This window comes from Perca fluviatilis, chromosome 13 (genome assembly GCF_010015445.1).
Source record: "Perca fluviatilis chromosome 13, GENO_Pfluv_1.0, whole genome shotgun sequence".
NCBI lineage: Eukaryota > Metazoa > Chordata > Actinopteri > Perciformes > Percidae > Perca > Perca fluviatilis.
Window position 1 is genome coordinate 27,823,106 of NC_053124.1, and position 17,960 is coordinate 27,841,065.

A 17,960-nucleotide genomic window follows, 5' to 3' on the forward strand; every position below is an offset into this window, starting at 1 on the left:
GAAATAAACTCCAGATAGTTTTGGTAAATTATTTGTTTTCTATTTTATGTAATTTATTTTCTTTTTTTTCTTTTATGGATACATTTAGCAGTGGATCAATCAGCGGAGCCACGTTCTCCTCCATAAACTGAACTCATCATCAGATCATAAACTGATAGAATCAGGGCTGGGATCTAGTTGGAGATGCTCATTGATTGGAATACAAAGAAAACTAATTTGAAAAATGAGTTGAAAAATATTTTAAAAATATCATGAAACATAAATGGTAACATTTAAATTATTTTGATAATTTAGTTTAAAGTTTTGAAGAGGAGTAAAAAAAAAATTTACATCAATGAAAGCATCCCAGCACTCTTCATACATGATAAAGATCTGTGTGTCTATCTAAATTAAATCCTCCATAGTTACAGTTTGATACTTCTGCTGTCGGGATTTTCTGGTTAAATCAATATTGGTAACACGTTAACACATTGTTACACATAAACACACGTACATACATCCACTCCTAGGCTGTGTCAGAGATATGATGATATAAACCTTGAGATAACAGATATCTGTCAGCCAGTAGAGTTTTCTTCACTATTTCTAGTGAGAAAGTCATCCTTTGGTTCTCTGGTTGGATCAGATCACCGGGGGCAACACTGCAAATCAGTCAGCAACATGAGTCAGCAACATGAGTCAGCAACATGAGTCAGCAACATGAGTCAGAAACATCAGTCAGCAACATCCAGAAACATGCTGCGCAGATTATATACATAAGAAGCATTTATATTCCAGTTGTGTAAATAGTTAGTTTGTATATTTCTTTAAAATTGAAGATCTTGTTTTGATTCCAACCAGGCCAAAGTAAAAAATAATTTGTCTTTGAGATTTTTCTTAATTAATCAGGAGTGCGTTGTTTTTTGTAATATCTATCTTTTGATCTGTTTTGAAACATTATTGTATTTTATTTTAGCTGAGACAAAGTGTTGTGGGATGTTTTCAGCTTCTCAGCTCACTGATAGAAATGTTGTAAATATTTGCTGCTATTTTGGGAGGAGGGATGTTTTCTGTCTTATTTTTATAAACATAAAGAAACAGCAATGCTCAAATCTCTTCTTGTGTTGGGTTAAGTATGAATGTTGAATGAAGTCGTCCTGATATTTTATTCCTTTTGTCTGTTTTGTCCTTAATATTCCAAATCTTCTGTCTTTTTGTGATTCCACATGCTTCCACATCTGTGACTGTAGCTAAAATGATATGAATATTGTGGCTACATTTAGTTTGTTTCTGTCCTTTGTAGTGTAAACTTTATGATCTTTAGTTTATTGATATAAAGGAAAGGTGAATTGAATATGGATGACTCACAGCGTCTGAAATAGTTGTTTGAAAAAGAGGAGCTTCACATTGGCAGCTTGTTTAGGAACATTTTTATCATAATGAACACACAAAACCGATGGAATCGTTTCCATTCATAAGTTTCTTTCATGCATTCATATAATTCCCTTAAAAATGGTTTCTGATTATGAAATAATTACATGAATTTAGGGACAGTTTCTCTCTGTTGTGTTTCTGCAGACATTGAACAGCAATATATAATTGAGCTTTAATTCTTGTTTTGCTGTTCAGTCAAACTTGTAATACTCCAGACGTCTGGCTCTTTCTGTAAATCCACATATATGCTTACTGTTTTTTGTAACTTATGAATATTGTATTCAGTGTTCTCACAGAGCCTTAATGAACGTGACCCTAACCTGTAGATGTTGGATCATAAAGAGGGAAGATAAGATCAGTCTTTATTGATCTCCAGTTTCCAGTACCACCTTAAGAATATCTCAAGGATTAAAGGACTTATGTCTCAGCAGGATTTGGAAAAACTTGTCCATGCTTTTATCTTTAGTAGACTTGACTACTGTAACGGTGTCCTTACAGGTCTCCCTAAAAACTCACTCAGACAGCTGCAGCTGATTCAGAACGCTGCTGCCCGAGTCCTCACTAAAACCAAGAAAGTGGATCACATCACTCCAGTTCTGAAGTCTTTACACTGGCTTCCTGTGCCTCAAAGAGTTGATTTCAAAATACTTCTGCTGGTTTATAAATCTGTTAATGGCTTAGGGCCAAAATATATTTCTGATCTGTTATTGCACTATGACCCACCCAGGCCTCTCAGGTCGTCTGGGACAGGTCTGCTTGTCCCGAGAGTCAGAACTAAACAGGGGGAAGCAGCATTCAGTTTTTATGCTCCACATATCTGGAACAAACTCCCAGAAAACTGCAGGTCCGCCGCAACTCTCAGCTCTTTTAAATCAAGGCTGAAGACCTATCTTTTTGATGTTGCCTTTCCTTAATTCTTATACTGTAATATGAATTTTATCTCGTTATCAATTTTTATACTGAACTGTGAATTTTATTCTTGAATTTTATCTCGTATTAAATTTGTATTTGTTAATATTTTTATATTTATAATTTTTTTATTTTCTATTTTTGCTCTTTGCTTTTTATGTTTGATGTTTTATGTAAAGCACTTTGAGTTGCCCTGTGCTGAAATGTGCTATATAAATAAAATTGCCTTGCCTTGGTGGTCGTCCCCAGGATATTTGGAGCATCAAACGCTTAATTTCCTGCATTCTGGTGAACTTTTCTGCAACAAATTGTGCCTTTTCTGCTTGCAAATGTCTTTATACATGTAAATATTATTATTATTCATTAAATAATCTGCTGGGTTGTTCTCAACTTTCTACAGTTTCAAACATCACACGTGTTCCGGGCTGTGTTTTTTTTAAGGAATTATGCATATCTTAACAACAAATATTTACTTGCCACAGCATTTCACTCGGTCATTTAATGACTTCATTAACCTGGCCTGTTCTGATTACCCCCTGTACTTACACCTATGGTTAACAGTGTACACCAGACTGGTTAAAGTTATTTATTGTCATATTAACAACAATTACAGAGAAGCAGTCGTTGGCAATGAAAATCTGAGATGTCAGGCTCCTTCCAACAATGCTCACTGATTATGATACGCAGGTTAGAGTCAACACAATCATAGACTAAAATATATTGTGATCAAAAATGTTACTTATTGTTTGTCTGTATTAATATAGAGATGTAATATAAATATAATATAGAATATGATTTTTCCAAGTGTTGGCAATCAGGGGAAACACAAACTGTAACTAACAAAATATATAAAACTATTTAGTTTTTTTTCCCCAGAAAAGTCCATAGGCTTTTATCCCAGAAGAGTTAGTTGTGTCATCTCTGACACATTTTCTGTCTGCCATCAGACATCAGTAGGACACACACACACACACACACACACACACACACACACACACACACACACACACACACACACACACACACACACACACACACACACACACACACACACACACACACACACACTAGAAGTCCCTCCCGCTAGGCTTTTCTATTGGCTGACTAACACCTTTTTGGTTGACACAACTGCATGTGATTGGTCGATGCACCTATCAGTCAGCGGCGTCATCTTGGATCCTGCCCAAAGCAACCAGAGAAAAAAAGTATTGTCATACAGAAAGATGACTAAACAGCCGTTCATACGGAAGAGGATTAGGGCCACTAGTGAAAAATGTATTTGAGTTCTGACTTAATTCTCAGAATTCTGACTTTAAACTCAGAATTCTCTTTTATGTGAACGCGCGCAGCGCTGGATTGGAAACCCTGGGCTGATTGTAAAAATTGTTAACCACCGTCGTGACACAGCTTATGCGGGACCGCGGTTGTTGAAGCCGGGTAACTGAAATAAATCCAGGGCATGTTGATCTTGATTCGTAGTACAGGCCTAGGTTTTATCCTCCCTGGTGCTCGAGCTGAAGGACTGTCTGTTTCTCTGGATATCAAACATACAAGTAATTAATAAGTCTATCAAAGGTTCAGAAGAGACAGCTCACAATGAAGACCTGGCTTGTTCTGCTCCTCCTGGGACTCATGGTACAGGACGCGGCGGCAGGTCAGTTCAGACTTTTTTATTTTTTTATTTATTAGTAGAATGTAAAAGGAAAAAAAATGGTTCTTGTCTTTATAAACTGTATTATTGCGTGTAAGGTTTTATCTTTGATGTTTAGTTCCAGGACTTTAAGCGTTAAACATATGTGAAAAGTAACAAACCCATTAGGCTATAAAGTTGACGTTAACGTTAGTAAATCGTGTTTTTTTTGGTTGACCTCTGTTTTTTTGTTTTTTTTAAGATACCACTCTTTGATTTTTTTTTTGGCAAGAAGGATAGCCTTTAGTGAAATTCTGAATGAGAAATGAAAAAACGATGTCATGTGTCCATATATATATATTAAATCCGATCGACTGTTATATCAGATTTTAACTAAAAGTATTGATATCTGTATCAGCCTCAAAGGTCCAGCATCACCGAGCTCTACTGTTGTTTAAATATTTGATCTATTCATTTATTTCTTCTGGGACAGATTTGTAAGAGATGTTTAGGTGACTAGTGGAGAATTGTAAAGTGCAGCTTCAGCCAGAAATGTGATCTGTGTGTTGATTGAGAGAGCAGAGGACAGTGGAGGATTCTGAAACAGACCATCCAAAACTCCCAGACACCTGCAGAAAGTTGACTCTGTTGATCCTGAAAATAATGTCGAATAAAGTCTGCGAGTCAGGACTGAGAGAGAACAAACATCAGCTGATGGTGGAGGAAACGCTGGAGATGAATCCAGTCTAGAACTGATACTAATAGAAACTGAACACAATGACTACGTGAGGAATATAAAGATCTATTACTTTCTACAAAGAGAACTTTCTCAAATATCAAGTTGTGTCTGTTCACATTTTTATGAGATTGCCTTCAAATTCAGAAGATTTTTACTCATAATTGGTTATCAGAGATATTTAGAGTTAAATTTAAATATAATTCTAAAGTTAATATATAAACATAAAGATTAAAATAAGAAACTGAGTCAGATATTTATTTCTTGTTGTTATTCCTACATCTAAAATTCCCAAACCCTCTGACAACAACAACATACTAAATGTATAATCCATTCTTACTTGAATAGGAAAAATGAAAGCAGCAAGAAAAGAGCAAAGAAAGCCATTTCTGAACCGTATTTAAGAGAAGTCCTGCAAGTTTTATCTTCAAAAACCTCTCTTCTTAATAATCCCCTGCAGTGGGCCTCATGTGGACTTACTGATAAACGTGCAATAACAGTATATTTTTCTTTTTTATATGCTGCCATTCAATATGTGCAATAATAATATTGTTGCTGCTCTCAAACTCCTTTTTTAAAAATTTTGTAATGTCATATTTAAATGTTAAAATAACACTCTGTAGCATTTGTATTTATTTTATTTATTTTTTAACTTTTTGTTCTTAGTTAAAGCAGTATTTATGAGCCAGTGGAATGAAATGTCATTCTATGTGCACTGTGTGTAGAGTTGAATGACAATAAAAAGCGATCTATCTATCTAAAAGCTATCTAGTTCAAACTTGTTTTCAAAACCTCAGAAGAAGGAACAGAAGTCGTCATTGGTCCGAATTTATAGAATCAAATAGAGACCATAAGAGACTTTATATCATCAAATAGAAAATGTTTTTAATTTATTGAATATAGAAAATAAGATCAGAATCCCATGCAGCGTTTGTATTGTGGTCTGAGGTTTGTGATGTCAGATGATGAGGAGTGTAAACTACTAAAGATGCTTCCTGATGAAGAAATGACTCCACTAACTGGAAACTAAACTAGTTTCACTTCACACTGACATGTTTTTACAAACTGCTTTCTACCAATGAAAGGCAGGAACTCAACTGAAGGACCTAAATATGGGACTTAGTCCAAGTTTGATTTCAGAATTAAAAACATTTTCAAGACCAAATCATCAGAAATATTAAAGTGAAGAGTTTCTGAAGTAAATGTATTTGTGTATTTATTGACTACACCACAGAGATTATTAGGATGTCTTGATTGTAATCTTCTTCTTTCTGATTCTGTGAGCAGGAAAATAAGATAGTCGAGTGATTTCTAGAAGTGTGTAGAGACGTAACGATGCAGCGTCAGTCTGTTAAAGATCATAGAACTGGCTCAAGATTACAGCTCGTTGAGATTCTTCTCTAAATGTCCTAAAGGTCCTCATCTACTTTACATTTCACTTCTTGGACTTCACACATTACTACGTGGTTTATTTTATTTATCTGAAGAGATTTTAGTTTTAGTTGAAGATTTATTCTAGTTATTTTGAGATGGGATTTAAAAACAAAATCTATTTATTACATTGTTTATTTTTTATTTCATTTATTATTTGAATTTTTATTATTTGAGATAAAATACAATATCAGTTATATTGTTGTTAAGAGGACACATCTGTTGTTTAGTAGTTTATATAAAGGAATATTTCCCAGTCATTTATCTGCAGCTCGTTCTGTTAACACATCGGGAGAAAATCGTATCCTGAACTGAAAATCGTGAATCAGATCGTGAGTTTAGTGCATCGTTACATCCCTAGTTATATAAAAACTGACATTATTACATTCATATTTTCTTACAGTGACTCACTCTCTGAAGTATTTCTACACCGGGTCTTCTGGAGTCCCAAACTTCCCAGAGTTTGTGGCTGTTGGATTGGTTGATGGCGTTCCGATAGATCACTATGACAGTAACACCAAGAGAGACAAACCCAAACAGGACTGGATGAGCAGAGTCACAGCAGATGATCCTCAGTACTGGCAGAGGGAGACTGAGCTCCGTAAGGGTGAACAGCAGTCCTTCAAAGCCGGCATTGAAATTTTAAAGCCGCGCTTCAACCAAACTGGAGGTTTGTTTATGTTTCACTTTCTACAGAAGAACTGTTGTTTATATTTTCATCCTTTTATTTTCGTAAACATACAGGTATCTTAACACACACACACACACACACACACACACACACACACACACACACACACACACACAGAGATTAAACCGTTTGATGTATTTCCGTGACTGAAACACAGTCCGACTCAACAGAAACATTAGAAGTTAAGTTTCCATCCACTTGTCAATTGAATTATCTGAAGTTCGGTTAAAAAAAAACTCATGCGAATAAAGCCGGTGAAAGTGTGTTTCCATCCAACGGCTTTAAAGCGAATAAAAACCTGTGCGTAATGACGTCACATACTGTTTTGCGGTCAAATTGGTATATCAAATTGATTTGAGACATTCTAAGGTGTTTCCATTCATTTTCGCACTGAATCGCACAACATCCAAGCAAACCTTTTGCGGAAAAAATTTTGCTAGACAAAATGGATCGCGCCATCTACCAACAAATGATCAATATTGCTCAAGTTGTAATAGTGCTTATGTGCCAGCTGATAGCGACATATCAAGCTATAATAAGAAAACGACGAAATCAACACATTGCTATGATGATGCAGATGCAGATGCAGATGCATGTAAATGCCAGACGACAACGGAGGCGGCCTGTGGTGTGGGTACGAGAGCGCTCCAAACAGTTCTGGGAGATGAAGCATTTTCGGATGACCAAGACAACATTTGACCTGTTGTGTAATTTTATTGGCCCGTCCCTTTCCCCAGATGTCGCAAGCTATCGCCCTCCGGTTCCAATCGAAAAGCGTATCGCCATTGCGCTCTACAAACTGGCTACATGCGCAGAGTACAGAGTGGTAGGCGAAACGTTTGGAGTCAGCAAAACCACCGTGCACCGGTGTGTTTACGCCGTGTGCAATGCCATACAAACAAGGATGATGCGAAGGTATATATACCTACCTGGAGTGGATGAGGCGCATGATATTTTGCTGCGTAACTCCAGAGCGCACCTTGTGCCACAGGTGTATGACGCAATAGACGGACTCATGTCCCGATTAGACCCCCCTGCTGAAGGCTAGAGGGATTTTGTCAATAGAAAAGGCTGGCCATCAATCCTACTACAGGCTGTGGTAGACGATCGTTGCATCATAAGGGACACCTGCCTGTGCAAACAGAGCAGAAATACTGGGCAGAAATGAACAAAAACTTCTTCTTTGTTTTCTGGCGGGTTGCAACCATAAAATGACCTAAAATTTAAGTGCAATTCATTACTTATTCTGCAAATAACGTTTTCATCAGCATTTATTGCATAAGCCGTATATCGATCAAGATCAAATCTGATAAGACCGAACATATTTCCTTGAGTTGATATTCATGAAATTCAATCGAATTTTTCTGTTTCCATAAGTCATTTTTCATTCGATATCACTTAATTTGGATAAAAACGTGTGGATGGAAACATAACTACTGAGACTGAGTGGACTGGATGCTGCTATACTCCACTGATCCAGTGTTTCTGTCCATCCCATAATAAGCAGCAGAGACCATTACCACTTTATCTCCACTAGATTAGATCAGAATAAGTGGAGTGAAGCGGCCACAGTGAGCTGGTCCAGAAGAACTCTCCTGCAGGAACCAGTTCATCCCAACAGTTTGACAAACACACAGCTGATAGAGGACCATTACTGCCTGGTTTCTTAAACTACGGAGCAGGGGCCTGTAAACGGGCCACAGGCTGCTTCTGCTGGGTCCTCATATGAGAGGAGGAGCAGGAGGTTTTAATGAAGCTGCTGACAGGAGCGCATGCTGAATGTCTCCTTCACATCTCAGCTTTAAAAGGTCCCATGGTATGAAAATTTCACTTTGAGGTTTTTTAACATTAATATGAGTTCCCCCAGCCTGCCTATGGTCCCTCAGTGGCTAGAAATGGTGATAGGTGTAAACCGAGCCCTGGGTATCCTGCTCTGCCTTTGAGAAAATGAAAGCTCAGATGGGCCGATCTGGAATCTTCTCCTTATGAGGTCATAAGGAGCAAGGTTACCTCCCCTTTCTCTGCTTTGCCCGCCCAGAGAATTTGGCCCACCCATGAGAGAGAGACATCATGGCTTTCAAATGAGCAAAGTGGCAGTTGGTCAAGGCCACATCCCACCCTCCACCTTGCCCCCCCCCTCTCTCCTCCTCAATAGCTACAGACACAGAAATGGCACATCCTAAGGAAAGCTCATTGTGGGACTGGCTCTAGTGGCTGTAATTCTGCACCAAGGCTGAATTTCGGGAAAGAGACTTCAGATACAGTATTAGGGGACCACTGAGGTCTATATAAAAGAGACTTCAGATACAGTATTAGGGGACCACTAAGGTCTATATAAAAGAGACTTCAGATATAGTATTAGGGGACCTCTAAGGTCTATATAAAAGCATCCAAAGACCACCATGTCATGGGACCTTTTTAAAAGGTTCAACAGCACCACTCGACTGTACTGACCTCAGTCTGGACATCCCATAATATATAGAAATATAGAAGAACTACAGATTAGATGAACTTTACTGGACCACAGTGTGTCTGTGTCTAATAAACAATCAGTCAGTTACTACATCTGGTGATTACAGAATATTGATCGATCATCAACAAGATACATAATCAGATCAGTCTTTAATCAAGAAAAAAGTCAAATATTTTGTAGTTTCAGTTTCTCAAGTATGATAATTTTCTGCTTTTATCTGTTTAATATCATTTAATATGAAATATTGTTGAGTGTTGATCAGACAGAAGAAACTATTAGAAGTTTTCTCTTTCATTTTACATTGTAAACATTTATTTAAATGTATCAAAAATAATCCTTACATAATAATGACAAGTATAAATAGTTTAAACCCTAAATATTTAGCAGAACTACAGATTAGATTAGATTTAATTGACCACAGTGTGTCTGTGTCGTCATAAACATATAAAGTGATGAAACTATTGTCAATAATCTATTAGTTGATTACAGAAAATTAATTGACATCAATTTTGATAATCAAATATATATTTAAGTCTTTTATTAAAAATACATGTGAGAATGTTGCTGCGTTTCTTTGTTTACATTTGTTTGGTTAATTAATTAATACAAATAATTGATAATGAAAATAATTATTAGTTATCAACTGTTAACAGATGACTGTCTCTCTCTCTCTCTCTCTCTCTCTCTCTCTCAGGTGCCCACCTCATCCAGAGGATGTACGGCTGTGACTGGGATGATGAGACTGGAGAGGTTAATGGCTTTATGCAGTGGGGTTATGATGGAGAAGACTACATATCATTGGACCTGAAGACAGAGACATGGATCGCTCCAAAACAACAGGCTGTCATCACCAAACACAAGTTGGATAATACCAAAGCTAAGACAGCTTTGTATAAACACTACCTGACCCAGATTTGTCCTGAGTGGGTGAAGAAGTATCTGAGCTATGGGAGGAGCTCTCTGCTGAGAACAGGTACAATCACATGACCTGATGGAGTTTAATGGACACAACACTGTTAATATAACATTACATTACAATAAATGTTAAACAACATTGACCCACTGCGTCTCAATTTACACACATTTTCTCTTTCTCTCATGTTCTCACTTCTCTTCATCTCTCTGCCTCGCTCTCCTCTTTGCATTCATAACCACTCTTTTCCTCACTTTTCTCTCTTTATTTCTGCTTTGTTTCTGTTTGTCTCTCTCTCTTTCTGTCTTTCTCACACTCCCTGTCCTCCTTTTTAATCTAACCTCACCTCCTTTTTTTACACTTCAGTGAGGTTTATTTGCATTTCATAAAAAAATGCATTTAAAATACATGAAATCAAACCGGAATGATAATATGAATCTCAAGTAAATAATAATAAAGTCTTTGTCTTCACTGTGTAGCTCTTCCCTCAGTGTCTCTCCTCCAGAAGTCTCCCTCCTCTCCAGTCAGCTGCCACGCTACAGGTTTCTACCCTGACAGAGCCATGATGTTCTGGAGGAAAGATGGAGAGGAGCTTCATGAGGACGTGGACCTCGGAGAGATCCTCCCCAACCACGATGGATCCTTCCAGATGAGTGTTGACCTGGACCTTTCATCAGTCCCAGCTGAAGACTGGAGGAGGTACGACTGTGTGTTTCAGCTCGCTGGTGTGGACGACGACATCGTCACCAAACTGGACAAAGCAGAGATCAGGACCAACAGAGGTGAGACTGGAATCAGACGTGAGGAAGGAAACACACATCTAGTTTACTCTAACAGTCCTGTAGTTCATGTATTTTTATGTGTTGGATGGGAAGTTTTGTTTCCTTAAATGGTTTTGTTGTAAGTTTCATCTAGTTTTTTATATATAACTTTAAAGGGATACTTCACCGATTTAGCATTAAGCTTTGTGTCAGTAGAAACACGGTAGTATTTTTTAATGACCGTGCTTCCCTCCCTCACGTCCCCCTGAGACAAGAGATCTCTTGGCGTGTTCATGCCACCTGGGAATAACAGGGACTGCCCCCGTGATTACGTTGTTTTTCCGACTGCCAGCGTTCACATGGTCAGGATCGGATGCGTGTTCTTCTTCTTCTGTTATATTGGCGTTTGGAATAACAACTTGTTGCATGACTGCCACCAACTGTTGGGCGTAGCCTAGAGCCTCAGGTGTGTGAAAACATGGAGGCCACAGTAACAAAGATTTTCTGCTGTTTTCTTATACGAGCATCCAAACAGCACATCGCCAGGTGTTTGTGTTATCTGCAGGAAAATGAACGGGAAAGGACACGGATAATGTGTTATTTTTTTTATACATGGGCCTATTTATGAATAATTTGAAACATGTTATGTCTATGTAGGTTTCTTGGAAGAGGCGTTTGTCCACAATAAACAGTTTATTGGAATATTTTCAGTGAACCAAAGTCGCCTACATCAAACGTCAGTAGTCAACGGTGACCCAATTTAAAGATGTATTCAGCTTTCCAGCGGTGAAATATCCCTTTAAGGTTTAGACCACTAGTGCAGTGCCCGTTAAAAATGTGCCTGTTTGGAACGGGCTGATTACTTGGCCTGTGGTGTGGGGGGGTTTTTTAAAATTAACAAACCCCCCCAAACCCCCCACCAAAACAACGGGGGGGCCCCCAACCCACTAATTAACCCCCCCCCCTTTTTAACCTTTTATTTTTTTGTTTTTGTGTGGGGTCTTTTTACATCAGAGTTCAAGCCAAAAAAGGCGCCCACCTATTTTGTTCTTTTTTTTTCTTTTTTTTTTTTTATTTGGGGGGGGTTTTTTTTTCACAAGAAGACATACAGTACAGGCCAAAAGTTTGGACACACATTCTCATTCAATGCATTTCCTTTATTTTCATGACTATTTACATTGTAGATTCTCACTGAAGGCATCAAAACTATGAATGAACACATGTGGAATTATGTACTTAACAAAAAAGTGTGAAATAACTGAAAACATGTCTTATATTCTAGTTTCTTCAAAGTAGCTACCCTTTGCTCTGATTACTGCTTTGCACACTCTTGGCATTCTCTTGATGAGCTTCAAGAGGTAGTCACCTGAAATGGTTTTCCAACAGTCTTGAAGGAGTTCCCAGAGATGCTTAGCACTTGTTGGCCCTTTTGCCTTCACTCTGCGGTCCAGCTCACCCCAAACCATCTCGATTGGGTTCAGGTCCGGTGACTGTGGAGGCCAGGTCATCTGGCGCAGCACTCCATCACTCTCCTTCTTGGTCAAATAGCCCTTACACAGCTTTTCCTGTTGAAAAATAAATGATGGTCCAACTAAACGCAAACCGGATGGGATGGCATGTCGCTGCAGGATGCTGTGGTAGCCATGCTGGTTCAGTATGCCTTCAATTTTGAATAAATCCCCAACAGTGTCACCAGCAAAGCACCCCCACACCATCAGACCTCCTCCTCCATGCTTCACGGTGGGAACCAGGCATGTAGAATCCATCCGTTCACCTTTTCTGCATCGCACAAAGACACGGCGGTTGGAACCAAAGATCTCAAATTTGGACTCATCAGACCAAAGCACAGATTTCCACTGGTCTAATGTCCATTCCTTGTGTTTCTTGGCCCAAACAAATCTCTTCTGCTTGTTGCCTCTACTTAGCAGTGGTTTCCTAGCAGGCCTGATTCATGCAGTCTCCTCTTAACCGTTGTTCTAGAGATGTCTGCTGCTAGAACTCTGTGTGGTATTCATCTGGCCTCTAATCTGAGCTGCTGTTAACTTGTGATTTCTGAGGCTGGTGACTTGGATGAACTTATCCTCAGCAGCAAAGGTGACTCTTGGTCTTCCTTTCCTGGGGCGGTCCTCATGTGAGCCAGTTTCGTTATAGCGCTTGATGGTTTTTGCGACTGCACTTGGGGACACATTCAAAGTTTTCGCAATTTTCCGGACTGACTGACCTTCATTTGTTAAAGTAATGATGGCCACTCGTTTCTCTTTACTTAGCTGATTGGTTCTTGACATAATATGAATTCTAACAGTTGTCCAATAGGACTGTCGGCTGTGTATCAACCTGACTTCTGCACAACACAACTGATGGTCCCAACCCCATTAATAAGGGAAAAAATTCCACTAATTAACCCTGACAAGGCACACCTGTGAAGTGAAAACCATTTCAGGTGACTACCTCATGAAGCTCACTGAGAGAACACCAAGGGTTATCTATATATAGATATATATATATATATATATATATATATATATATATATATATATATATATATAGATAGATAGATAGATAGATAGATAGATAGATAGATAGATAGATAGATAGATAGATAGATAGATATTTGTTTGTTTCAGCCCTTTTGAGTTTGCAGGTATGCATTTAAAAAGGAGTTTGAGTATGATTGTCAGAAGCTCTCATTGGGCCAAAAACCAACATTTGGGACAGAAACCAACAAACGGCTAAACAAAGACAAAGCTGGATAGGGACAAACAAACGGATACAGAGACAAGTAGGGATAAGAATTTAAAGAATTTAAAAACCACATAACAGTGTCTGTGGTCTGGTTGATAAATGGATGTTCTTCTCTTCTAACTTTCTATTTTTGTTGTTTTCTGCTCCACAGAGAAACCTGTTGACATGATCATACCCATAGTCGCTGCAGGGGTTGTTCTCGCTCTCGTCCTCATCGCTGTGATCGGAGTCGTCATTTATAAAAAGGTGGTGAGGAACCAGGGTTAAATGAAACATTGTCTCCGTATTTTGATTTTAGACTTTTTTTGTGATAAAATTGTTATTTTGTTATTATTTTAAATTGAGAGACCATAAACATCCACAAACGGTTACAAACATACACTTGGACATAGGAACGTGTCCCAGGGCCAAAAAAACACAGAGAGGGAAAACGGGAGGGAGGGAGACAAAACAACACACACAAACACACACACAAACAGACACACACACACAGACACACAGACAGACAGACACAAGACAGGGGACCAAACACCTGCGCAAGTTAGAGGTCCAACCTCACAGAGTCAGCAATGTTCCGCCATGTGTTCAGAGTCTTTTCAGGCGCTCCATGTATGAGCGCTGTGCAGAGTTCCATATATACTATATCCAAGTAGGAAAGGGTCCATGTGAGAGAGACAGGTCGTGAGGTGGTTTCCAATGGGTTGCAATCATTTTCTTTGCAGCTGTAAGTCCAGCAAATACAGCACGTTTCTGAGTCCCAGAGAGCTGAAAGGCTGACAGGTCATTCAGAATCATGACATTGACAGTGACAGGCACAGTAACATTAAACAAGGTGGAAATCTTGGATGCAATATTGTGTCAGAACTGACCAACGGGAGAGCACTCCCAGAACATGTGAAGAAATGTACCCTAGACTTTTAGTGGGCAGAAAGTGCATAGAGAGCTGTTAATTATTTTCATGTGGTGCATTTTCACGGGGGTGAGATATGTCCTGTGAATGAAATTGTAGTGAATCTGCTGATGGTCTGGATTGAGCGACACCTCTGGGATGCCAGACCATACATATGCCAGTCGAGATCGACACGCAGGCCTGGGCAATTGCGTGCCCAGATCCTCTCGATAGGAAGGGCAGAGCGGCCAGATATCACTAAGAACTGATAAAGCCTGCATACCATACCACAGTTTTTAGGCTGCACAGTAAACAACTTCCGGATAGGTTGGATGGGCAAATGCCCCTGCCAAGGGACACCGTATGCCTTGAGTGCTGATTTTAGTTGAAGGTAAAAGGAAAAAAAGAGGACCGTGGAAGATTGAATACATTCTGCAAGTCAAAAAAAGGTAACAAGCCAACCTTGCTAAAAATGTCTTTTAGACAATGAAGCCCCCTTTGTTCCCATTGTGTGGCCTCCCACCAATCAGGATTGCTGTATTATTGAATAAAGGGGAAAAAGTGTGCCAGTTACAAGCTATGTGGCAGTATGTTTCAACCAATCTCCAAGTCTTGATAAGATGTGAGATAATGGGGCCAAAGCGTAGCTGGCACTGTGTGTTAGAAACATTGATTTTAGACTTTGAGTTGTTGTTTTTTTATCCAGATTGCAAAAGTGAGATAAATGTTACTTCCCAGAGACACACCAAAATTTTCCTGGACTGCATGAGTGCGAACATGCCATGAGAGGGATGAGTGAGCTTATAATTTTAAAGTCCTCTGCCATGCACAGATTTATTTTTTGACCAGTGGACGAGTGAAGCATAATTTTAAAAGGAATCTTGAATCTTGAATCAGTAGGCGCTGTAAGACTCAGACACGGTTTGGTGATAATATGACAGCATGATTATGTCACAGGGAGATGATAGGAAAATAAATAATCTAAAACAAATGATGCAAAGGACTTGTTTCTGAGTTTGAGTGAGTAGAAGAGGGATCATCACTGGAAAGAAGGTGAAAAAGTCGTTTTTAACTGTAATCGTAAGTACAACTTGTTTTTCCTGTATTTTCTCTGACTTTACATCACTCTGTAGATTTAAAATGTTTTCTGGATTTTGTGCTGAAGAACTGTTTCCTACAGTGTTAGCTGTTTGTAAAACAGAGAGTCAGTTCAGAGCAGGATGTGGGCTAACAATGTGTTTCTGACCTTACAGGTATGAACAACCCTGACGTCTTGGAGACACTGAATCCAGACTCTAACTCCTAAACCCATCACGCTGCACACAGTGAGTAGCTTCATACAGGACATGAACTATTATCAGCTGTTGTTAAACAGAGCTGCCTTAAACTCTGTGAATCCTTCTGGGATTGGTTCTCTATCCACTGGGAAACCTCTGGGACACATCGGAGCTGTAAAAAACATCTCTGACTTTCTGTTGATTTTCCACAACAAAGGTGAAACTGTTTAATTAGAAGTGAAGTGAGATTATTAAGAGAAAGGCACAGATGCATTCAGAAACCTTCATGCCAGCAGATAAAGTGTAATATTAAAAACTCAAATATAACTTTTAGAAGAAAAAATAAACGGGAAAGGCGGAGCAGTATAGCCTTTATGTCCTTTACCGGCTAACGTATTTCAAGATGGAGCATGAATATGGATTGTCTACCCCAGCTCACGCGAATGCAAATGTAAATTTCAAGCCAAAAGGGGTAAATATTCATGGTATAGGACAAGTTTGTGAATGGGCAACACAGATTTTGATAATGAACAATTTAACACGTTACACACTGGACCTTTTAAAAAATATCATCAAACATAAATGGTATATATATTGGTAACACGTTAACATGTTGGTTACACACAAACACACATACATACATCCCATCTCCATACATCCACTCCTAGGGTGTGGCAGCGATATGATGATATAAACCTTGAGATAACGGAGTAGAGTTTTCTTTCTAGTGAGAAATAAAGGTACTTTATTGTCACATACAAATAGCGAAATTCATTCTCTGCATTTAACCCATCCCTCAAGGGAGCAGTGGGCAGCCATTTACAGAGGGACCAACTCCATATCTGAGCCAGTGATCGAGGGCACTGACTGGAGAACCTAGTACAGTGGGGGAAACCGGAGCAAATCCACGGAGAACAATACAAACTCCACACAGAAAGGCCTGGAACCTAGATTCGAACCCAGAACCTTCTTGCTGTGAGGCCACAGTGCTAACCATTGGGCCACCATCCTCTGGTTCTCTGGTTGGATCAGATCACTGGGGGCAACACTGCAAATCAATCAGCAACATCCAGAAACATGCTGTGCAGAGCACCTGAAATGTCCCGGAGGTGTAAATGTTCTCTATCTGTGATGTTTTCAGCTTCTCAGCTCACTGAAATGTTCGTGTAAATATCTTGTAATATGTGCTAGTATTTTGGGACGAGGGACGTTTTCTCTCTTAGTTTTGTAAACCAAAAAGCGATGAATGTTGAATTAAGTTGCCTTGCTATTTCTTTCATTTTATATTGGTGTTTTCCTTTTTAAAAAAAGTGCCCAATACTCCAAATGTTTGTGTCTTTTTGTGAACATCTGTGACTGTAGCTATAATTATATGAATATTGCCTGAGTATCCACTAGTGTCACAGAGACTAAATGAATTTGTCTGACCTAAACTAAAGAGCCATAAGAACAAAATAATTCTTTACAAATAACTAAAGGAGGAATTTGACTTTTCACATGACAAGAAAACACATGGGATAACGGTTTGTTTCAGACCTTTTTTGTAAAACGTCTGCATTCTCTCTCTCGTATCTCCTTTCTCTAATAATACATTAAAATGTGTGTTTCTCATAGGAGGCATATAATCTTGTTTATGAAAAATAGAGCAAAATATTTAAAACTACTGATGCCTATTACTTCCAATTTCTTATTGTATGTGTTTTTATTTGATTGTTTGTGTATAAAACTTGGCCGATCCACTCATTTATGATTCAGGCTGCGCTAATTATTATTATTATTATTAGTATTATTATTATTATTATTATTATATTCATATTTACAATCTATGGTTGAAACCTGTGTTCTTCATATTTATGTAGAATTATAATTTGCTCTTCTTATATATAACATGCGGCTCTGGTAGATGTTTGCGATTGGTCGTGGTGCGCAAACACCGCCTCTTTTATGTGAACGCGCGCGCCGCTGGATTGGGAAACCCTGAGTTGACTGAACTAGTTGATAACCAGCGTTGTGATACAGTTTATGCGGGACCGCGGTTGTTAGGTTAGGTGAAGCCGGATAACTGAAAGAGATCCAGGGCATGTTGATCTTGCTT

At 38.7% G+C, this 17,960-nt stretch overlaps 2 protein-coding genes across 2 annotated transcripts in view; both read left to right on the forward strand.

The window, feature by feature from the left end:
• LOC120571264 (major histocompatibility complex class I-related gene protein-like) overlaps positions 1 to 17,476 on the forward strand; it is a 60,770-nt gene extending 43,294 nt beyond the window's left edge. Inside the window, exon 11 of the mRNA XM_039820121.1 lies at positions 16,667 to 17,476. The gene's annotated coding sequence lies outside the window, so the exon portion shown is untranslated. The remainder of the gene's footprint in view (positions 1 to 16,666) is intronic.
• LOC120571270 (H-2 class I histocompatibility antigen, D-K alpha chain-like) lies at positions 3,520 to 10,270 on the forward strand. The gene is made up of 3 exons (XM_039820127.1): positions 3,520 to 3,976; positions 6,523 to 6,789; positions 9,978 to 10,270. Exons 1-3 carry the CDS (start codon positions 3,919 to 3,921, stop codon positions 10,268 to 10,270), a joined length of 618 nt encoding a protein of 205 aa, XP_039676061.1. The 5' UTR covers positions 3,520 to 3,918.
• Positions 17,477 to 17,960: the final 484 nt, after the last annotated feature.